The sequence below is a fragment of the Carex rostrata genome, chromosome 21 (genome assembly GCF_964058835.1).
Source record: "Carex rostrata chromosome 21, lpCarRost1.2, whole genome shotgun sequence".
NCBI lineage: Eukaryota > Viridiplantae > Streptophyta > Magnoliopsida > Poales > Cyperaceae > Carex > Carex rostrata.
Genome location: NC_135938.1, coordinates 5,230,288 through 5,254,828, shown reverse-complemented (window position 1 = coordinate 5,254,828; position 24,541 = coordinate 5,230,288). Strand labels below are relative to the sequence as shown.

Here is a 24,541-nt window from a genome sequence, read left to right as displayed (position 1 = left end):
TACAGCTCATTAACTTTTTTAAGGAAGCAGCTAACAGTCCTCCAACTCCAGTCCCCCAAAAATCCCCGGACTAATTCTGTAAACATCAATACCAAATCCTGTAAACATCAATACTAAATCCTGTAAACTAATTCAACAAATCATGTCAACATAAAACTTTCAATTATGTGTGGTCCCCAATAACTTCCACTTTAACTTCAACTTTAACCACCACTTTAACCACTTTAACTACTTTGACTGGGACCACTTCTAGACCTTTGACTAGAACCACATATAGGAGATCTCTAACAACTTTTCAAAACTAAACTAACTATGACTACATTAAAACTTTGTAAAAAGAAATATGTAAAAAATATTCGAGTTTTTTTTTTCAAATTTTTTTTTTCAAAACTTTATTTTCGAAATTTTTATTTTCCAAAATATATTTTCGAAATTTTTATTCATAATTTTTTTTCAAATTTTTTTTTCAAATTTTTTTTTTCAACTAATTCTGTAAACATCAATACTAAATCCTATAAACATCAATACTAAATCCTGTAAACTAATTCAACAAATTCTGTCAACATAAAACTTTTAATTCTGTAAACATCAATACTGTAAACATCAATACTAAATTCTGTAAACTAGTTCAACTAATTCTGTAAACATCAATACTGTAAACATCAATACTAAATCATGTAAACTAATTCAACTAATTCTGTAAACATCAATACTAAATCCTGTAAACATCAATACTAAATCCTGTAAACTAATTCAACAAATCCTGTCAACATAAAACTTTTAATTCTGTGTGGTCCCCAATAACTTCCACTTTAACTACCACTTTAACCACCACTTTAACCACTTTAACTGCTTTAACTAAGACCACTTGTAGACCTTTAACCAGGACCACATTTAGAAGATATCTAACAGCTTTTCAAAACTAAAAACTAATCATGACTACTTTAAAATTTTGTAAACATAAATATGTAAAAAAAATTCAAGTTTTTTTTTCAATTTTTTTTTTTCAAAACTTTTTTTCAAATTTTTTTTTCAAATATCCTTCTAGATGCTACTTTCAATTATTTTAAATTCTGTAAACCTTATCACATAACTCTATGGATAGTTTCGTTGAATCCTGTAAACCGGTAAACAAAAAAATTCAAATTTTAATTTTTTTCAAAATTTTATTTTATTTTTCAAATTTTATTTTTTTAAAATGTAAAAAAAATTCGAATTTTTTTTCCAATTTTTATTTTTCAAATTTCCTTCTAAATACTACTTTTAATTATTTTGAATTATGTAAAGCTTATCACAGAACTCTGTAAATAGTTTCATTTAATCCTGTAAACCGGTAAACAAAAAATTCAAATTTTATTTTTTAAAAATGTAAAAAAAAAATTCGAATTTTTTTTTTCAAAATTTTTTTTCCAATTTTTTTTTCAAATCTCCAACTAGATACTACTTTTAATTATTTTGAATTCTGTAAACATGATCACATAACTCTGTAGACAATTTCGTTGAATACTGTAAACCGCTAAAAAAATTCAAATTTTAATTTTTTTCCATTTTTTTTTAAATTTGCATATAGATACTACTTTTAATTGTTTTGAATTATGTACATCTTATCATATCACTCTATAGAAAGTGTTGTTGAATACTGGAAACATAACAACTAATCTCAAAACACACATGCTATTAGATCTACCAATGAGACATCATTCTTATCACTAAACAAAATAAATTACCAATAAATAACATAAATGTTTTCCACCAAACATAACATTTCATACAAATCAAAGCAGACATGAAGAAGTATAACATAACACTACTTATAAAACATAAATGTTTTCAAATTTTCTCCCTCTTTGATTCTAAGATGGAGTGACCGATGAAGGTGATACACTTCCGCCCCTCTGGCATCAACACCATCACCTCCAGATAGCCATCAAGAAATTATGTAAACATAATACACGAATTCTATAAACCTAAGATAATATCAAGTTTTTAAAACCCGAAATAACAGGTCATGGTGTTATGTAAAGTGATATTCAAAATTGAAGAGAAAGATGATTACCAGTACTTAGAAAAAGAAAAATATTTTCACAAAATAGACTTGATAAAAATAATACCTGCATCACAAGCATCGGTTTAAAGAGTAAAAGGATTAGTAAAGTCCAGTGGCGCCAAAACAGGTGCCGAGTTTTTTGAAAGCATTCTCCGCTGCCTCGTTCCATGTTCATCCATTCTTCTTCAATAGGTCAGTAGAGTGATTCCTATATAAAAGCCTTAAATTTAACAAATGAGTCTATCAAGCATCATAAAAAAAAGGAACAAACAAAACAACCCAAAAAAATAAAAAAAAGTTGATACATATAGGAAAGTTTAGCTACAGCTTCAATAGTTAATAAGTATCCAATTAACTATGATTAACATAAGTTTAGCTACGACTTCAAATAAGTAGTGGTACTATATCAGCTGGTAGAACTGACATGAACGTTATCTAACCAAATCTATTATGAGTTGCATAATGCAAATCCACTTCCTAGAACAAGCAAAAAGAAAGACAGAAACCCAAAAAAAAAATGGAGCAAAATAAAACCAAATGCAAAAATCTATTAGATTGTACTGTACCTGATTGGAAACCAAATTAAATAGAATAATAGGCACCGCCTCCTGGTACGCCATAACCATTACCAATTTCAACATTACCTAATGACTATTAATTTAGCTACATTTAGGATATAATAGGTTTATACCTGATTTGGTACTGGTACCAGTGTTATTGGTTTCACGTGGAAAGAACATGCACCTTGTTGTCATCAGTTTATCCATGACATCGCTAATTATTAGCTGCTTCATATGCTTTTTGTTTTGACAAAAGACAAAGATCCATTTAATTCTAGAAATACATGATACCACTTCAAAAAGAAAACAAGCATGCATGATTCAACGATTCATGTCACCAACTTTCCACATTGTACCAACCTTTAACATCTAAAGCCTAAACAATTGGATCGAATTTAGCAAATACTAACCCAACAACATATCTAGCCCAAATCCAACCCACTACTGACAAACCTAACTACTCGGACAGAGCCGAATTGTTGCTCTTTTGGTACTTCCCAATCTCTAGCCTTCTTCACGCTACCGGTCGCCAGAGCCGAATTGCGCGCCACCTTGGTGGCAAGATGCTGTTATCAGAAACTGGTAGGAGGAAAGACAGGTTGCAATAGATGCAGAATTTCATACCATCCAATAAAAAGTGTACTTATAGATCAAGTTCTGTACCAGTTTTTGTAATTTTAGAATCTGAACTTTGAAATGCCATTATAAATTGTAGAAAAATCATAAAAATGCAAAACTTGTTCCTATGCACTCATGAAAATGTCCATTATCTGTCTATAGGAGGAACTGGTTTGAGTCTAGCTATTTTGGTATGAAAACATGGTCTGGTTTGGGTATTTCTTGTACCAGTAGGTACATCACTTGGCCTGTTCATTCTTGCTGCCTAATGCAGTGACTTGACTGTATCTAGCTGATTTGAGTATGGTTCAAACAACATGATTGATTTGAAGATACACAAAAATTAAAAATTGTTGTGAATTTCAAATATCATACCCTGAATTCAAGAAAATTGATGTGAAATTCAAGCTAACTGGTTACATTGAGCTAATTTTGTATATATCCACTACTTTTAAGTGTAAAGTCAGCTAGTTTGAACAAATTGAGATCAAGCTTAAACCAGTTGACTAGTACATGATGGCAGTAACCAAAACATGTCCAAACTGGGAGGCATTTCAACAAAGTCAGCCAGTTCCAACAGAGGCATTTCAACAAACACCTAAGCCGCAACACCAATCGGCAATCTGCTTGACAAGGGAATTGAACATAATGGTATTAGCACCTCACAAACCTTTTGCTTCAGCAATGTTAACTAATATGCTATCATCTTGAATTTATCAGATTTAATTACATGAAAGCTTCACAAGCAAGGTTGATTAGAACACTAATAGTCACATTGAACTTGATGGCACTGAATTTTGAAAAAAGATTAAATAAACCTTACGAGATTGTCAGATCAACAAATCCATAGACAGATTACTCGAGCTTCGTCATGGATTGAATGGTTCGCATCCCTCCATTCTCGACATCAAACGGAGAGACGGAGACTTCTCCAATGGAAATGCGGATACGCACCCTCTGTGCCGGTGCCTCCAGTGGGAAGGCGGTGGCGGCGCGAGCCAGGAGAGGGGTTCATTGTTGTAGAGGATAATTTTTTTCCAAAATATTCTGAACTTCTGAGTTAATTGTTCGAGATTTGATCAAACAGATCGCGATTTCAATGCTTGATGGCTTCTTCAGCAAAGGCATTGGTAGTTTTAGGAGCACTAAATGGTAAGTGCCCTGCATATACCAGATCCTAAACGCTTTCGCATCCCTCTCTCCGTGCGGTGGCGTCGCTTCCGTTGCGGAGGGGAGGAGATTGGAGAGCCGACGTCGTCAGAGGGAAGGTTGTCGGAGAGGAGGTCAGGTCGGATCTCGGTGATCGAGAAATTTGAAGAGAGGGAAAGAGAACACGGAGAGAGATTTGGCACAGAGGAGAAGAGGGGAAGTTAATTTTGGAGAAAGCAAGTGATTTTATTTTTCTGTTGAACTGGATAAGATAAATGGATTACCGTTAGAAAAGCAGTTAAAACAACATAAAAATTAGTAGGCGGGGATTATCCGGGGATTCAATGCCGGGGGACGTTACCTTTTCTCCTTTTTTAATTTGGTGGTGCTATTTTGAAAACACGATTTTGATTATTGTGAGGTTTGAGAAACTTTTATCGGTTTATACCCAATTTATCCATCAACTTTTTCCACCTCATATCTTCTGCAATAAATTCACAACACACAAAAAGAAACAAAAACAAATATTACATGAGATAAAAAAAAATACACCTTAAAAAGAAGATAATCAATTAATGCATCTAGAAAGAAATAACTTTATGTTCAGTATTTTTTTGTGTCCTTATGTTTACAATAAGCTCTTTTACAAATTATATTGAATCTTGAAGAGAATTGTGAAGTTAATCATCAGTAAACTTTATTTCAAATTTTCAAGAGGTGAGTTCAAATGCCTTCTTTTTTTGTGCCTCCATCGTACCTCTATTTTTAAATTTTTTTAATAATTTAAAATTTAAAACTTAAAAGTCAAAATAAAACTGTTAGATATGATCTACATCACTTTATCTATGCATGTGTAAAAAATTATGGCATTTCAAATTTATTTTGATTGTTATCAAAAGCTTGTAAAAAACGCACTAATGTGGATGATTTCTAGACGTTGATTTTTGAACTTATTGATTCACATAAACACAAAATTGAAATGTGATAATTTTTTATGAGCACATAAAGAAAATAACATAGATCACATCTAACGGTTTTATTTTGACTTTTAAGTTTTAAATTTTGAGTTATTAAAGTTTTAAAAAATGGAGGCATAATGGAGGCACAAAAAATGAAGGCATTTCAACCCTCCTCAATTTTGAATATGATATATTTAATTAAGAGCAATTGTTATTTTTATTTTTTTTGGAATTGATAGAGGACTACCAAATTATATAAAATAAATGTGTTTACATAAAATCCTATAAAAAATTACACAAAGCGATGTTATTCTCGTAGCATCCTAATGCCAGTGGCAGAACCCACCCTCTGGAGATTGTCTCATTCCTATGCTTCTACACATGCCACAACACACACATGAATTTTATAGCCCATTCCCTTCGCCCCTTATCAAGAGCTAGGGCTGTAAATGAATCGAACTTATTCCAGTTTGAGTTTAGTTTGAATTAATTTTGAATTGATTTTTTTACGAACTCAATTTCGAATCTTAATTTTATGAACTTTTTTACGACAATGAAGAGTAATCGTAGTTGCCGAAAGCGAGAGGTGAAAGTCGTCTAGGGTTTTAGAACTGAGAGCGAGGGTTACGACTTACGAGTTATGACTTATGGCTGTGCAGCCTTATGTTTTAACTTTTAAGTCATTAGTGGAAATCAACGGTTCACGTTACTTTGAATTTTGAACTAGAATAGTTCGCAAACCTATTTCGAAAACTAGGTCCAATTTGAATTTGATTTGAATTAATTTCAAACTATTTTGAATCGAATTTTTTACAAACTTTTTCGAATCAAACTCGAATCGAATCACGAACTACGAATTTTTTGTGCAGCCCTGGCAAGAGCAATTGTTATATCATAAATATATATTCTTTATAGAGAAACTGAAAACTCATTAAAGATTAACAAATAATGAAAATATAATATACATATTATTAATTTATGATGGATAAAAAAAACTGATATTTGAACTTTTCTTTTGAGATACATGATTTATTTTCTTGCAATATATTTGTAGTGTATTTTTTTTTTATTAATTTGATGCGTTGTACATTTATTGTGAAAATATATGAAAGAGAGAGTCTAAGAGTAAATTGGATATAAAATGATTAAATTTCTCTGATCTATTAATAATTAAAATTGTGCTCTTAAAATAGCAACATTTTTTATTTCGGTGTACCAGTTGGTAGATGGTATGATACTTTTTTTTTTTGAGATAATTGGTGGCATGATACCTGCTACATGATACGTTTGTGGACCAGGGGTCAACACTCAACACCGAATTGTACCAACTGGTACAATTGAGATCTAAGGATGCTCTCAATTTAATATTGTACATTTGAGATTTTTTTTTTTTTTGGTTGAAAGAGATTTGATGCTCTCAGTAACATTCACTTAAAATTACGGCCTTAATTTTTGCTTTAGATTTTAATCACGTCATCTGAATTTTTTTTATATTCGAAAGGTTTTGAACTTTTGCCTATTCCTGATCAAACATGAAAAATGAGCCATATCATTATTAAAGGATCCCTTTGCTCTCGTAAAAAGATAATTTTAATTAAGAATAGAGGAGAGCATATTTACAATTAAAGCATCCGTCATGAATCTGCCTATAAATTTTTTTTCTTTCCGAGATGCTTCAATCCACTGTTCTTTCTTCTGTTTTGCAACAATTCCATCCAATAATTTGAACCCCTCTTATGCTTCTTCTTCACCAAGATAAACTAAAAGATCATCGGGTTGCTCATTCCAATTCTTCAAAAAATGAATGGAAGACCAACCGTCGGATCATCTAACGAAGAAATTAAAAGAAAAGGAAACAGAAGAGAGAGATATGCTGGGGTTCATTCTTCTTCTACAATTGTGGGGACAAAGCAGCCATTTTTGTCCTGCCATGGCTGCTGCCACTAACAAATCTTGGTTGGGGAAGATCCTTTGGTGATGGGGGCTGTGCTGCCACAGGTCCTGCATACATTTTCGGTGACAAGGGAAGACTGTTGGATGTAATTCGGAGATGAATTTCTCGAAGCACCTTTAAGTTCAGCTCTCTCAAGGCCATTTTCTCATCGTGTCTATAATGAATCAACTTTTCCTCAGTAATTACATTCTTGATCAGCCTATTTTGTGCAGCTGCATTTTGATTGAACATTTCCTGATCAGCTGAAGCTTTAATTGAGGAGCCAGATTTTGAGATTTTTACAGACGCTACAGGTGCCGGTTGCCTTGGCCGATGAAGCACTTCTTTCCTTCTTCGGAAAGATCTAGGGATTGAATTAGGCCGAGCACGGGGGCTACTATTGTGGCTAAAGAGCGCATGTAAAAGACATTGTTGCGGCAATAGCATCTTTGTTCCCATTTTGGAGCTGTCAACGACTCGACCGAGCCGTTGCCACCCTTTGTTTAGGGTATGCCTCCCTTTCCTTCTCTCTCTTGTGAGCTTTGTACATGGCCTTCTGGCATTTTCCAGGGCAGTATTTATAAATCTTGCACCCCTAAAATTAACAGATGGCCTAACTTGCCATATACCGTAAACCGTTCGTTTGGCGAGAATTTCACCTATGTATGGAATGAGTTTTGTCCTGGTACACGTATACATGAGTTACTAAGAGTGATGTAGCATGTCAAAATTAGCTTCTATTTTAAGCCAGTCACAAATCTTCTGTAATATAGTTCCTGCAACAAATTATGTGGCGGATCCCTATTTCAGGTTTAAGCAAAATTCTGCAGCTTGTGTCCATTTAGGAGCCTAATATATATATATTTTTTAGAAAACATTCTTGGACAAAGATGAATCATTCTTAAAAGAGAACAAAATACCTTCTGTTGAACCAGTATTCTCTTGGAATAGTATACATTATCTTATGTATTATACTTCTATACTTCTCCATTCTCTATATTATGCACGGCTTTATTTGATGTGGTTTGACAATTCTTTCATTTTATTCAGTCATTAACAATATTTTTTTTTCTAGGAGTGTTAATACTCAGACAATAATTTGCTACATAATTTACAGCATGCAAAATGCCACACTATGACCTAATTTGCCTAAAACTAGCAGTCCAGTAAATCTCATCTGTCAAACGGAGGAAGTGCCGCCATTTAGGTTCCGTTTTGTTACGACGTTGAGTGATTTAAGTTTGAACTACTTCAGATGTATTGCCAGTTAGCCACATCACTATATTTTTTGCCAAACTAAGTATCCATCTGTGACTACCCTATTTCCTAATTTAAACTATCATATGGCAAATCAGATGGCATACACTATTAAACGAGTTTTGTTTTTTGTATAATGATTAAAAAAAAAAAAGTCACAGAGTTCTTACCAAATAAATATATCCTTTGTTTGCATCAACGAATTTGTATATTTTGTGCACAAGATGACCCTTACATACTATCAAGGAGAGTTGTGTGTGACAATTGCCGGCTGAAACAACTCAGTAAAAAGAAAAGCACCAGTCAAAATTAAGGGCATTTCCTCCATTTGGTTTATTGATCATCTAACTTCAGTACTTAATATGGTTGCATATATTTAGGTTCGTTAAAACAAATTTAACAAAAGTACAAAATCCAATCTAAGTTGATCATCTGTGGTGAGATCTGTGTGGTACTGCCTAAGGTTGATTAGAAAAGATTAGAACAGCTATTTAAACAATAAATTATTCTGAATATTATCTAAACTTCTGAAAAAGAAATTATAGTTTGTCTGTTTATAAATACATGATACCTCAGGTATTAGAATACTGTTTCAAACGGAGCACTTGAGAGTAATCCCGCTAGAATTATAAAGAAGACATTGACGATTGTATATCTTCCAGAGTCCTTCCCTTGGTTTCTGGCACCAGCCTCGCAACAAACAAAACAGTAAAACCACAAATGCTTGCAAACAAGAAGAATGTACCTATAAAATATCCATAGAATGCACATCAACCATGTCAGTTCTAAAAAAAAATTGCATGCTCATCTGTTCATGTATCAGCAAGCTTTAAATTAACAGAAGTTACATGTTGGTACCAAAACAGCGAACACAGTTATTGAAGAAGAAAAAAGGAAAAAAAAAAATGGTTTCCAATGGTTTTTAAATTATTGAAGAAATGGTTATTTACCTACAGAGCTCCACAACATAAGAAAATTGAATGTGTATGATACTATCCATGAACCGAGCCAGCTTACTAAGGTTACAAGGCTTCCAGCTGAGCCCTTCATGTTAATGGGGAATATCTACATAAAATAGCAATTCAAAAGAAATATAACACTTTCCAATTTCAGAAATATCTAAATGATTCCATTAACATCACAGAAAATTAGTAGTAGTTACCTCGGACATAATTACCCAAGGAATACCCCCCATGCCCAACGAAAAAGAACCAGTATACACCTGGTCAAATTTAAGTTAAATGAACTAAATGGATAATTGACAGCGAACACAGCGTACTGAATCTTATTTTATCAGATAATAAATCAAAAATAGGGGAAGACCAAGTACCAGAATCCCAGTCAATGCCAGGATTATGTTCAGATCCTTTGCCCATTGATAATCCTGTTTCATCAAAGAACAATATCATTTATAGGTGCAACAGATGCATACCCAAAATAAGTTGCTAAATTTAAATTATTTAACCTGAGATAAGAAAGACAATCCAACCAAGAAGCAACCCAAGCAGGTACCTGCTGCAGAAACCTGAAAATTAGATACAAAAAACAATTTATTCTGTACATTTTTCAACTTATTATTTTCTATATATTATCACTCGGTTTATTGGATAAAATTACTGGGATGTTATACCAGTAAGAGGGGCCTCCTTCCAGCCTTATCCATTAGAAGCATACCTAGAGTAGTCATTGGTACCTAAATTTTTTTTTTTTTCTAAATTCAGATTCATTAACAGAGAAATTGTGTAATGATGCACCAAATGTGAATGTTACAACCTGCACAATCACCATAACAATCATCCCAGAGTTTCCCGATGAAAATCCTGTCACATACACAATATAATGCAAACTAAGTCACAAAGCGGAGCCTTAACCAGTGATAATGATTATTGCATCAGCTAGGTTTTGCAATGCTTCTATAACGAATATATGTTCATTTACCTGCTGATACAAAAATTTCACTAGCATAGAAGCAAATAGCATTTACTCCTCCAAACTGCTGAAATACCATCAACCCTACTCCAACCTATTTACAATTTTTTTGAGATTTATTGAAATTTGAATAATATAGTGAATTGACTGGCATTCGGGATGAGTATAAGACATTTTAACAAAGCACTTGTGACTTCAGTAGTTGAAATCAAAACAACATATTAGAAAAAAAAAATTAAGTCTCGCAGATAGGGCTGATATCAATGCACATCTGGGTTCCAGTTGTGATTTCACTTGATTCCTTAACATTAACTCATACTGGCCTGGTGAACCAGTGAACATCATATGCAGGTACCGGTAGCACATGATGCACTGAACCAGCTTAACTTGGGCCTCAGTAAATCTGGGGTTCCCATGAACAAGCTATCTGGAACATATTTATTTTGATATGTAAGTGCTTGAAAAGTTAAATAAATGCTTACAGTAACAGCATGAATGTATTCCTTCTGAAACAGATCTATCAAACTGGCCTCTTTCTGATGCATTAGTTTCTTAGTGAATTCCTACATGCAAAGATGAAACATCACAACCCTTGTTGAAGTGAAATGAAATTTTACATCAATAATTAATTTGTATGTCTGACAAATATACTCACTTTGATCTCCTCTGCTTCCTCAAAAATATCAACATTGTTTCCTCTAAGCTTCTGTAATGCCAGCTCAAATTCTTGATAGTGGCCAACTTTAGACTGTGGATTAATAGTGTAAACTACTTAGTACAGATCAAACAAGAAATTCTACTACAGTAGTGTTAACTTTAGTTGCTTATCATAAATTTAACTAACCAGCCACCTCGGAGATTCTGGTATCAATAAGAGGCCTAGCAGTTGGAACAAACACGGTGCAACTCCTGCAGTATAATAAAGATAAATTTATGGATGTCAATGTAAAATCATAGTATCATACTACCTGAATATTGTAAATTTCCAATAGAAACCTTGCCTAGTATTGCCAAAGCACGCCAAGAAAGAATGGTTCCCAACAAATAAGCAAGGGATACTCCACAACAAATCATTAGCTGCACAATGTACAATTACATGCACAAATACATGAATCTAGTTGGTAAAGGAAATTGTCTTTTTTCTCTTTTTCAGTGTACCTGATTCACTGTAGCAAAGCTACCTCTTAGATTCTTTGGAGTTATCTCTGATATGTAGACTGGTACCTACTTCATAGATATTATGACATATTTTCAGTCATGTTTTGAGAAAAATAAATCCATAAAAAGGGTTTCAAACCAAACTCCCAATCTGTGAAAATTAGTAAAAGTGTACTTACTACATAAGAGAAGAGGCCAATGCCACATCCAACCAAAAATCTTCCCGCATCTAGATACCAATAATTCTAGACAAGAAAACATAATATGGCATTATTTAAAGTTATAATTGGGCACATAATCGAGCTTTAAAAAATATTGAGAATTTCTAATAAACCTTCGCGAGGACAATGGAAAGCCATCCTGCAATGCAAAATGCATCTGCTATTGACATTGCCTGGATTCAGAGAACAGTTGGAAGGATAATTAATATCACATCTTAAATGTTTTAAAACATTACTAAAAACATAGCTATTCTGACACAAATTAAGCGCAATAATGTACGTACATATCTCCGGCCAACTTTCTCGGTAATGCTACCACTTACAATGGCACCTAGCATTGCTCCAATTGTTACAATTGAGGCAAACAGAGAGTACTGGCCAACAAAAAATTCAAAAAAAAGGAAAAAGTAAAATCAACAGATAGTTACTTCAAAATTCAAATCTTGATCCATTATATATATGTTGAGAACTCAGCATACTCTCAACATTGACATATTACCTCAGCTAAAGAGAGGCCAAGATCAAGCATAATTCCAGTTTGAGCCGGAGACGAGTACCCCACCTGAAAATAAGACAAGTTCATCAGAGGACGAGAGCATTTTTATATACTATTGACAATCAAATGGAGACCTCCATTCAGTCAACAAATGGACACAAGACAGAAGAAGGTGCGTCTTCTCCCTAACAGGTAACAGATTCTGCAGGCCTTCTGTTCAACAATATTCCTTTTGTTTACTCAATTACTCTACTCGAGTTAATTCGTGCAAATTCTAGTTAATAGCATAGGTTAGGTATGAGCTACTCTATATAAACAGTTGATGCAAATACACACGGTGAGATATATACAAATGAATCCGTTGAATTCAAATCTCTCGCTAAAAACTTTCATATACTAAAAAGAAACAAAGAGAGAGTACGAATTAAGAGTCTTCTTAAAAAGAGAAAACACGAATCAAGAGTGGATAATGGATCTATACATACCGAAATACCAAATACGAAGGAGCCAGCTACGGCCACTGCAGTGCTAGTCACTACTGTTAGTGGCACGGCCTGAGAAAGCTTTCTCTCAAGTAGAGGATCCATTATTTGATCTTTTTCCTTTCCTCTATTTGTCTCTTCACCTCTCCTTTTATCTAATCTTAGAAGGAATCGGAGGCACCTCTTACAGGCGAAGTGGGATGGGTATAGTCCAACCCTGAGGTAGCTGGATGTACGGGAGAGTCTGAATAATATATATATATATGTAAGAGGATCTCCTCGCTGATTGCTTATGGATTATGCATTCCTCGTGCAAATGTGTCAATTATTTTTGTAATTGCTGACTTATTTAGTAGATGTAAAAAAAAATTGTTAATAAGAAATTATTTTTTAAAGATAAATTGATCAAATGTTTAATTCTTATTGATTAAGTGTTTAATTCTCAATTATTTAGTTGATTGTATCAATGTCGCAATGAATTGCTTAATTTCTAAAAATTTTATAATTGTTATTTAACAATTAATTTCAATTGCAAGATTGGAGATGCTCTAATTAGTTTTTATTTTAAATTTGTATAGCATACTTGGTCTGATTAATATTTATGTTGGCAAAACTCAAACAACTTATCTAAGTCATTCAACGTGATAATCATGTGTTTCAATACATCGTGTCTTTCATATTTCATTATACTTCATATTTTATATTTTCATTTTATAAATCCAAATTATTGATTTGAACCATTCAATGTAATATTTATACTAAAAAATGTTTTATTATTTAAGATATGTACAAAATCATTGATTTTTGAACAGTCCAGAAATAGTGATGTTGTATCTATCTTAGACAATAGTAAAAAATTCTAAAAGGTCATCTCCAAGTATACTTTAGTATGAATATCATGTTGAGCAGTTTAGATTGGCAATTTAGACTTTGAAAATCAAGATATAAAATATGAGGTATAAAAGTTATGAAGTATTAGAATCCTCCTATGTGAAAATATACTTGTAAATTAAAAATTACATTTTTAGAAAAAAAATTTAAATGTTACTTATGTAAAGATTCTAAAATATTTAAATGTAATATTTTTTTAATTATATAAAAAAAAAGCTTTTACAAATATATTTTTATATAACAATTAGAGTGAGTCTATGGTATTATGCATATTACGATTTGGCACCGTGCTACGGCTCTATATTCGAGTTTTCAAATCCTAACGGTCGATCCGAACCGTTCATCTTGTTCTCCATATTAATATGTGTTTGGTGACCAAATTTTACATTTTTTTGAAAAAATTTTACTATTTTTTTAGATATTTAGAAAATCACTTGATCTGAAAATTATGGACCATCCAAAAACAGTGATTTTCAATAAATCTAAAAAAATAGTTAAAAAAATTTCAAAAAATGTAAAATTTGGTCTCCAAACACATATTAATATGGAGAACAAGATGAACGGTTCGGATCGACCGTTAGGATTTAAAAACTCGAATATAGAGCCGTAGCACGGTGCCAAATCATAATATGCATAGTACCATAGACTCACTCTAACAATTATATTGAAAAGTTCAAATCGATTATTTTTACTTTTAAAACTAAACATATTGATTCATAGCAGTGATCAATTTGAACTATATATAGGTTCATACTTCATAGTCTCAGAACATGTTTATGTTTTGATAGTTTCGGATTGACTATTTAACTTTGATTGGATCGGTCAAAAGAGTGTCAATATCTGATTTGTGATATTTTAGGCCTTCAAAACCTTCTCCGATCAGTAACAAGAGAATTCTTAAATGAGGAAATTGACAAAAGAGGGGGTCTAAAAATAAGTATTGACATATGTTTTTTAATTAATTATGAAATAACATTGGACGACTGTGAAATCTGGCGAATAATTACGGAACTTTTGATAATTGAATGTTATCACGGCTTCTCTTGTTTTGTCTTCTAGCTTGCAGAACTGTTTTGTCTGTTTCTTACCAGGCGAGTCTTATCTCTTGCGCTCCTATCCTATGAGCCTTAATTGACCCAATATACTTTGTATTTTGCGAGTTGCGGATTCTAACGCAAATTCTCTGCTCCAAGAGTTGTACACCATGTCTATTTTCTTCTTTTGCTCCAAGAGTTCCATACCTGAAAGGCTGGGGAGAGGGGGTGTCCAATGGGCATCGGACCAAATCCTGTTCAATGGACTGTTGGAACCGTCGGATCTGCTTTAGGATTCGCGTCCACAATTTTGCGTATGTTTTAAAATCCGTACACACGAATCCTAAAGCAGAACCAACGGTTCCAACAGCCCATCGAACAGGATTTGGTCCGATGCCCCATCGGAAACCCCCCTCTCCCGAAAGGCTGATAGCAAACAGCTGGTACCAGATAGCCTCACATCAACTTACAGCCAGCTTTTACATTATTACTACGACGAACCTCCAATTTAAGAACAAACATAACCAATGCAGTGCTCGACACATTTTTTTTTTTTTCCAAAATAGGTGATCAACATATGTTGAATGAGGATTTTGTTTTCATGAGTCGATGTACGAATCAGAATGCACTGCTTTCTGTTGTGCTATTCCATACAATTTAAAATTCGGGATATACAAAATTGACATTTCAAGGTTTGCAGGTGCTATTCGGAGTCATTTTGTTTTTTATTAAATATAGAGATTAAGTCATTCGATTTTACATATCCATACAAAGAATTCCTCATCTTAATTTGAACTCCACGACCTCCCACATATAAAACATTACCTTAATCACTAATACTAAATATTAGTTTTTTGAATGAGCGCTAATGTTAATCTCAGTCTGCATAATATGAGCAAAATGCATTTATTGCCGAAAGCTATTATGTCAATGTTAGACTGATCATATCATATCATATCAGAAAACCAACAAAAATTTAGGAACTAATCTGATTCATTTTACATTGATTAAACAATATGCGGTATGCGGAATGCCCCAGTTATCAGGGATAAAAGCAATTAGGCTGCAACAACTTTTGCATCCCTCGTAAGTCAGGAACTCACCCTTGCAAAGCCATGATTGCTGCAAGGTGGCATGAGGTTCATTACCACGCTGTCAAAATAAATAGAATGGATTATAATAGTGTGAAACTTCTTTATCTAGCTGTCTGGCTTTAGCGGATCCGGACCATTATTAAAGCATACCACAGCAATTTCCCCATAACCTTAAACACTCGTGTAATATGCCATAACTTGACAGACTCAGAAATGGCATTACATCACTTGCAGCATGGATTTGGAATCGAAATGTTTCAGAAAATTAATTATAGTAAAACAAAGTATATTTAGACATCATGTATAACGTATATTATTTACAAGAATGACAAGAACAACACAAATTTTCTTTCTTTCCAACAAATAATAAGATCATAAAATACAATTACAAATATAACAGCACAAAGTCAATATCAATTTTTCAAGGCAAAAAAGTCTATACAATGAAACATGGAGAGCTTAACTTAGGTAGGGAAACACAATAATAATCTCTACCATGAGTTCCAACGTTTCCATGAAAAAACAAATACTTTTCACGAACTAACACTGAAATTTAAATCTACAGAATTTACAAAGAGCGGTGCAAAAGAGCAGTTGGCAGCTCAATTAACCGCTTCAAACAGAAACCGCCCACCAATTAGTCGCCTTTTCGAGATGTTTGGTTTGATTTTGAATTTTGCAAATGAGAAGCAACAGAAGAAACATTCATCCACAGGCTTTTTATACCTTTTGACTATGTACCACAAGGTGACAGACAAATTGTCATTAATTTTTTTCTTTCAAAAGTCACTATACTGCCACATTTTATAGGATACCCAGACTGATTACTCCAGTAAGTTGCTATATGCAGAACTAACCTGCAATGGAGAGACAAAATAAGAAGAAAAATACAAGTGAGATAAATTAAAAAAATCACACGAGCATTTTTAGCAGTACACAAAAGCTTAAAAAAAAACAATAAAAAAACATTAAACTGCAGGTATACAATCCACCCAATGACTAGCTGCAGTCAATTTCAGTTAATGTTCAATATCACATAGACAACAATTTGCTCTCTTAGGAGTAAACCTGCTTTAACCAATTAATATAATATGCCATGCTTTTAAAATATTAACCCTAATGGACCAAATATTGGTAACCAGCGCTATTTCTTCTACATCTACATATGAAACTACCTGGCCTTTTACAAGTTCCATTCAATCTTCATACCAAATGCGTTTTATAAATGCATTAATCAAAGTTCTAAATAGTGATTATCGCAGCATCACTTTTAAGGTCCGAAAAAGCTATAACGCAGCTATAGCTAGATATATAGAACCCTGATAAAAGGAAATCAGTTGATAGCGCTATAGCTTTTAAGGTCCGAAAAGCTATAGCGCAGCTATAGTTAGCTATTTAGAACTCTGTCATTAATAAATCAATCGATTTTAATAAATGCTTTTATTATGTAGAGACTAAGTAATTATTTAAATTTACAGTGGTACATAATCATCATTTATTAAATGTGTAGATGTGTAGATAACTTAATCATTAAGAAATACACAAAGAGCCACATTAAATAGTCAGCTCTTACAGGAAATTGACCGTAGGAACAAATACAATTGCTCAAATCTTAGTAACGCAAAGAAATGCAATCACCAAAAAAAAAAACATATATATAAAAAAATCATCAATAAACCAAGTTTGAGTCAATTTGGCAAACATTAATCCCTACCGAAATTTTGAAAAAAAAAGGAGTCAACAAATTAGGTTTCCAGAAAGAAAAACCAACATGTCAAAACAAATTACCTTCTTCACAAAAAGCGAAGACACCACCAATGACATCATCGTTATCCCCATCTTCCTCGGGCTTCTCTCTCTCGCAGTGGCTGCTGTTGCTGTCTCCATCTGTCACAGCTTCAGTCACCTCACGGCAGTCATCGAGCTCTGGTGCTGTTATCTTGCAGTAGCCCTCGTGGAAATACTGGGTGAACTCCGCTGAGTTATTAATCAAATCAGAAGTAATCTGGTTATTAGTCTCGACACCAGCCAATTCTCTGTTAGTGTCGGGAGAGCTGTTATTTTCCAGCAGCAAGGGGCTCATACTAATATCATGCCCATTAGCAGCTTTATTCCCCTCAAGAATCGGTGCCTTAATTGATTCGAAAGGCCTCGTGGCTGTGTTTGGTCTAGGGCCTGCAGCAAATTGGTAAATATGTTACTATTTAAACAATTGGGTTTTTCTTTTTCTATTTGAATACTTTGTAGTAGTGTGCTTACTGTTCAGCGAATCAGATCGAAGGAATACAGGCTTGGACGGAGAGAACCCATTTTCTTTTGAGAAGGCATAACTACCTTGGGCATCTATGGGTAACAGGGTTGTCTGGAACTTCCCCCCAGTGTGAACCCTGAACCAAGATCACAAATTTAGCATAATATGCAAAAGATTTGCTACCGCATCAACTAGGTACATTAAGGTGAAATGTTTAATTCATTATTTCTTATATTTTGTTTCATTATCTTTGTTGAAATTGGAATCCAAATTCGAACAACTCATTTTAGGGATTCAACGCATGCTGTAATTGTATAATGAGCTCTATTCAGGAGTTCAATAATAGGTGAGAAACAGCTAAATGCTGAACAATAGAGAACCTCTAGTGGTTTGAAACTATCCGGAACTTACTTGAATGCTAAACTAGTTGGATTTCAAAAGTCCTAAGGTACACTTCCTTTTTTAAACAATTTTGTTATGTCAACCTGAATTCTGTCACTAATGCCTTAAGGCCCACATTTATCATTACTATATCATATAAAATGTAGCGCACGATGTTGACACAGTGTAAATATAGAAAATAAGTCCAAATTTTCTAAACCTAAACACAGACCATATCCCCGAAATAAAAGCACTTCCCAAAACCCTTCCCCACCCAACAATTTTGAATTTCGCCCAATAAACTCAGCCAAATATGTCAAACAATTTGCAATTTAGGAGGCACAAGGCAGAGTAATTCATCGCTGCTTACCATTAGGCTACTAATTACCTTTAGCTTATTAGAGTAAACTAATGTGCAAACAGAAACCAAAATCTGCCAATAGCAGTCAGTTATATGCAACAAACAATGCAATGTCTTTTATATGTTAATTACCTGTCGCTGCTGTCCTGCTGAGAGTAGAGGAACTGCTCAAAAACAGGCAGCAATTCCCTCCTCTTTATTTCAACCTCATTAAAGGGCAACTTCTCAATTTCAATCTCCCCACCTGAGCCACTAAGACTTATTCCAGCATCTTCATCTTGACTTATCACATAGAAACAGATCTACAAATAGAAGAATAATCACAATCACATCCCAAATCAAAGAGAGTTCAATACAATACAAAATGAAAGATAGAAGAATGCAACAACCACGTACCTTGGATTTCTGCCAGATTGGGATTCTACCTGAGTTGATCTGTACTTCAGCATTAGAGAGGTACCAGTGTGGCCTGTCAGGACATTTCGTTAACTCTTTCCCTGTGTTACTATTTATAGAAGGTGCATGCCCCAAGATATCATTATCTTCATAGTCAGAAGAATCAACACCAGAAATGGAATGCTGACTACTGATAATTATTCTAGAGATATTTTCATCCCTCTCAGGCCAGTTAGTCCTTCTGCACACATCCCACCACTGAACTGGCTCAGTATTTACATGCAACTCCTCATCCTGCAAAAGGGAGCCAGGCCCTACTCTGGAGGTGTCAGATGAGTCAGGACCCGTAGAGGGAACAAGGTCATGCTGAATGACATGACCTGATGGAGAGTATACCAAAAGATGCTCCAAGGACAACTTGCTTTTTGGTGAAGCTGACACAGGGCCAATTGAATTGTGAAAGGCAGCAGCCATAGCACCAGAGGGAGCTGCAATTTTGCCGGTTGCAGTTGCTGCAACGTTACTCACGGTGTTTAGCCAACCAGAATTACTGTTTTTTATTCGACTGATGACAGATGTGGTGACAGGGGGTGGGGGTGGGAAGAACAGATGATCTTTAAGGAATGAAGAATTTGACCACCATGGCCTAGAAACTTTAAGTGTAAGCAAGACCCCTTCAGTGTGATGACTGTCACATTGAAGACTAGCATCACCACCAAAAGGAGATATTACAAAAATATGACATGTTCCCTTTGAAGAAACAATACCCACCCATTGGCTGTAGGGACTGAAGCAAAAGTCTTGTATGACCTTGAAAAAGAAAAAAGAAAACACTCAAATATGAGAGAACGAAGTACAAGAGAAAGAAAAAAGGGTATAAATAGCAAAAGTTCCAACTGAAGCTATGTGCTATGCCTCGTGAATTTGTAAGTGCGTACCAAATGTTTGAAAAGTGCAACTAAATTTTTGGATTGAGTTTGCAGTAGGTGTCCCTTTAAAAAATTCAATAATCAGAAAGTATTCCTTACAGCAGCTGTTAGTCCACGATAAAGCTTGTATAAATGAACATGAGAAGAGGACCAGTCATAACGGGTTGAGCCAGAACCATTTGGTATGGAAGTTGGCAAGATTCGGAACACATTTATATTGTGCCCATATACAGACGCAGTCACCAAAAGAGTGCCGCTTGGATCAAAACAGAGTGCTGAAATGGGACTCGTATGAGCCCTAAATTGCGATATAATATCTTTTGTCACAAAGTCCTTTATCACCACCTGCAAACCAAATTTTCCAACAATTTATCAGTAACTTCAAAAAAATTAAAAAACCCTTAGATCTTATCAAGGTTGACAAAATACGAACCATTCCTGCATTGTCAGCTTCAATTGGATGCACAGTAGATGGCAACTTCCCAGCTCTCCTGCTAGGACTCGATGACAAGGGAGAATTAGAGCCATCAGGCAAAAGCTCATGACAATATTTTGAAAGTGTCTTATATCCCATGTCACCAAGATTGATTATCCCAGCTGCAAGTTGTTTGCTGGACTCCATAGCATACCGAGCAACCAAGTTGCCGTTGCCAGGAGAGGTTGACGGGCTCACACCTGGAGATGGAGTCAGGTTTTGTGGGCTCAGACGACCTGTGCTTGGGAGCAAAGGACTGTTAGTGGCATAGGCCAACCACCTTGGGCCCACGGCCATGGGACCATACCCAATATTGACGCCACCTGTGCTTTGAATTGGATACGTCAGAACACTGAACTTATTCTCTAAAGTGACTGCATCAAAGCAATATATCTGCAATAAAAAAAGAGAGATGGTAGTCATCTATGCAGTTCATTATACTTGGTATAATATTTTACAATGATCATTCTTTCCTTCAGCAAAAAGATAACTTGGAATTTGTCTTTGCAAGTCTCATGCAACATAAGCGAGGAACAAACAATCCTTAATTGATCTCTCTTTGCAATAGGTTGTTTTATGATGAATTTGAAATTCATGAGCTCAAAGAAAGAAAGAAGGATCCAAATTATTTTTGATCCAACACCAACAGACCAATCATCATGTAACTTGGACCATGAACCTGAAGTTTCTGATAACAATACCTAAGGAATATGCTTAAGTTTTCAAGTCCAAAGTAACCCACACAAAAAAATAATTATGTTTTGCAGAAAGAAAAGTAAAGAACAATCAAAAGTGCCAACAAACTTCAACAGAAATAAATGCATCAATATGAACTGCATTTCAATATAGCTAACCTTTCATACAAAATATAGCTATTTCTTTTATGAACTAGAACTTACTTGAGCAGCAAGAGCAACTGCAACTATACGAGGACTGCAGCGAACATTATACACAGCAGATCTGAACCTCAATACATGTACATAGCTGTTCGACTTCAGTGAGTAGAAGCGAACAACTGTTGGGGCGGAGATGCAGTTCCCAACTTGAGGCTCGCTATTATTATCTCTGATCAGCGCACTCAGCCGGCCTCCTTGAACAGTGCCAGACCCATTCGTCTCATCACCTAGATTATCCAAATAAACAATTAAATCAGTATGTCTGATGGTAACTTACTACAAGCATGTAAAAATCCTGGATTCTTCACCTGCAACGACCAAAAGCATAGGATGAGATGCCCGGAAGCCTTCAATCCCATCAGAGGAGTCAGCCGGAATAGGCTGCATCTGTAAGAAGGTGACAGGACCCTCCCGCTTCGAGACAAGTTCACACACATTTGAGGCATCATCCACATCCACAACTTGAAACCCATTCGAGTAGCCGATGAGTAAGACATTCTTGAAACATGAGGGACCAAGCTCCAGACGGTCAAAACCAGCCCATAACACCTGAAAAGACACATAAAATGTTTGAGTGAAAATAGCAAAGCAGAAGGAATACAGGTGATGCAACAAGATGGCCTTAGCAAAAATTCTCAATGTTGTAATTTAGTGAGACTTTAATACTGGAGTGGCCACACAATGCCAACTAGTTGTTCATCTTACCATAACAATTTCAGTCATCATGCATCTTCTTCCTAATTATTAACAAATATAATCGCCTGGGGTGGAGGTATCACGGCCCAACCATTACCAATTCTAGCCTTCTGATCTACTCTTGCTTTTTTAAATGATAGAGATAAAGAGTAGAAATTAAAAATCCAAAAAAATTTAATTTTCAAAAGAGGGAGCAATTTACTAGAAACAGACAAACATGTGACGGCCTGTATGACTTGGATTAACTTATTTAGCCAATCTGATATGGTTCCCTGCAAACAATTCTACACAGCATAGAAAAAATACTAAACCCAGCACCTCCGAACCACCAAAAGAATGTGTTGTGATGTTTGTTTCTGTATTAGTGTTCTTTCATTAGTTGCAATAAGCCAAATCATCATTATTTGACGCACTTTGAATCCATCTTAAAAGGACAATAGAAAGCAACAAAACAGTGCTCTCAGCACTGTTATAAATGACATGACGATATTCTAGATGAAATTCTAATGGAATTCTACCAGCCTTCGCTTTGGTGTAACGGCATTATGAAACATCACTTAGATGACACCTGGCATACGAGAAAGCTAGCACAAGATTAAAGTCGTCACGTTTTCCATAATGTCTTCATGACGAAAAGACAAATTAATAACGTCTAAACCACAATTTGCATGAACTTCTTCATTAACCCCCGTCCATACAGAAGAAACAATCAGATTACTTCATATTGTCATACTTTAGCAGCACAAATAGCAAAGCTCTAAAATGTGATACACTGAACAAAAAATCAGAGCGATCAACTGCATTGACTTCCTAAACTCCTGAAATCAGCGCCACATCCAAGGGGCCACCTCACTATGCAATTTCTACTAGTACTACTGCTGCTGCAACTAAATGGGAAGCCATGGTGCTAAAATAATACGAATTAAGACCACCCTCAATACACTAAAATTTAAATTAAAAAAAGCGAGCCATAATGACCTGATCCTTCTCGTCCTCTGGCGGTGCGGCAATTGAAGCAGCAACAGAGGCGCCAGCCGAGCGCACTGTCGAGGCAACTGAGCCAGCGTTCGAGGAAACAGTCTTAAGGCAAGAAGAGATTATTCGAAGCGAGTTAGGTAGTAGCCCGTTGCGGGCGCCTCCTCCTCCAGCCACCCCTCCCCCTCCCTTTCCCCGTTTCATAGTCTCTCCTCTTTCTTGCTGTCTCTTCTCCTCACCGGTGGGACCCACCAGAAGCCTCCTCCTTTCCCAACGCTTCCGCCTCCCCCTCCGCCGCTTGACCGGTGGGCCCCACCGCCGTGGATGACCAATACCATCCGATTACTGACCCGATCCAACGCTTCAGACCCCGCCGACCTTCAGCTTCCGGAGTTTGACTTTGCTGTTGCCATCTCTGCTCCTCTTTGCCCGAAAATTTACGAAATCCGATCCAACAAACCTCCCTCTTCTTTTTATTTTCTTCTTCTCTCTCTCTATACGCTGTTGCTTTCGTGTGTCTATCTCCCTCTCTCTCTCTCTCACCTCTCTCTCTCTTCCACTTTAAATAATCCGAACAAATGGTGTCCAGTAAGCCCGTCGCGCTCTTTAACCACTCCACCAAACCATAAAACAGCGGTCTGACCGTCTATGTGCAATGTTTGGGATTTGGACCGATAGAATCCGGTCCGGTTCTCAATAATTCCAAGTTCAAACGGTGCTTAGCTGGAGTGAAATGTTGTTATGGTCACTTATGGTAGCCATTGTTTATTTTTTCATGAAAAAAATATTGTGCATGTTATCATTAAATGATGAAGATAGTATTTTATTATTTAAATCGATCTTTATTATTATTCAGATATTTCATTGTTATGAAATAAAAAAAGAAAACTATTGTGTTTATTTTGTAAAAGTTTAGATAGCTTTTATCGCATCATGGCGGAACGACTAAAAAAACGGCGCTATGTGCATATAGCGCCATAACTTTTATGGTAAAAAAGTGCTATAGCACACTATTTAGAATCTTGAAATTTTGTAATATCAAATGTTTAATGTATTTTTTAAAAATATTATGTTTTTAAAATACATTTAGCAAATTATGTGAGTTTTTATTTACTATAATAGAATGTATAATTTTACAAACAAGTATGTAAGTTTTACGTCATTCTTTGATATTTAATGATATGTTAAAAACTCTTATCTCAACTAAAAATAACTAAAATGTATTATAGAGCCATGGGGTAAAGATTTTAACACGACAATTTTTAAATCATGCAGTGTACGGATAGTAGAATCAAAAGAACAGTGCATATGACTCGTGAACTACATGAATAAAAAATTACTCTATCAAAATGT

At 34.9% G+C, this 24,541-nt stretch overlaps 2 protein-coding genes across 4 annotated transcripts; both read right to left on the bottom strand.

Annotated features, from left to right (window-relative positions):
- Nucleotides 1–9,013: 9,013 nt before the first annotated feature.
- Nucleotides 9,014–12,981, bottom strand: LOC144573182 (sugar transporter ERD6-like 5). Of its 2 annotated transcripts, XM_078322891.1 has the most exons (18): nucleotides 12,813–12,981; nucleotides 12,331–12,393; nucleotides 12,116–12,205; nucleotides 11,945–12,004; nucleotides 11,790–11,855; nucleotides 11,611–11,676; nucleotides 11,454–11,529; nucleotides 11,297–11,361; nucleotides 11,108–11,200; nucleotides 10,935–11,015; nucleotides 10,462–10,546; nucleotides 10,297–10,343; nucleotides 10,154–10,216; nucleotides 9,989–10,048; nucleotides 9,854–9,907; nucleotides 9,686–9,745; nucleotides 9,474–9,588; nucleotides 9,014–9,268 (listed from the first exon to the last, which is right to left on the bottom strand). In XM_078322891.1, exons 1-18 carry the CDS (start codon nucleotides 12,912–12,914, stop codon nucleotides 9,150–9,152), a joined length of 1,365 nt encoding a protein of 454 aa, XP_078179017.1. In that variant the 5' UTR covers nucleotides 12,915–12,981; the 3' UTR covers nucleotides 9,014–9,149. The 2 variants fall into 2 exon arrangements, with proteins under 2 accessions (XP_078179017.1, XP_078179018.1); XM_078322892.1 differs by lacking the exon at nucleotides 12,813–12,981 and having other exon boundaries at nucleotides 12,116–12,162; nucleotides 12,331–12,389.
- Nucleotides 12,982–16,172: 3,191 nt separating this feature from the next.
- ATG18H (autophagy 18h-like protein) lies at nucleotides 16,173–23,738 on the bottom strand. Of its 2 annotated transcripts, none has more exons than XM_078322889.1 (10): nucleotides 23,192–23,738; nucleotides 21,826–22,066; nucleotides 21,521–21,744; nucleotides 20,580–21,014; nucleotides 20,246–20,491; nucleotides 19,218–20,027; nucleotides 18,954–19,123; nucleotides 18,088–18,215; nucleotides 17,617–18,003; nucleotides 16,173–16,685 (listed from the first exon to the last, which is right to left on the bottom strand). In XM_078322889.1, the coding sequence occupies exons 1-10, from the start codon at nucleotides 23,390–23,392 to the stop codon at nucleotides 16,681–16,683; spliced, it is 2,847 nt and encodes a 948-aa protein (XP_078179015.1). In that variant the 5' UTR covers nucleotides 23,393–23,738; the 3' UTR covers nucleotides 16,173–16,680. The 2 variants fall into 2 exon arrangements, with proteins under 2 accessions (XP_078179015.1, XP_078179016.1); XM_078322890.1 differs by having other exon boundaries at nucleotides 22,223–23,719.
- Nucleotides 23,739–24,541: the final 803 nt, after the last annotated feature.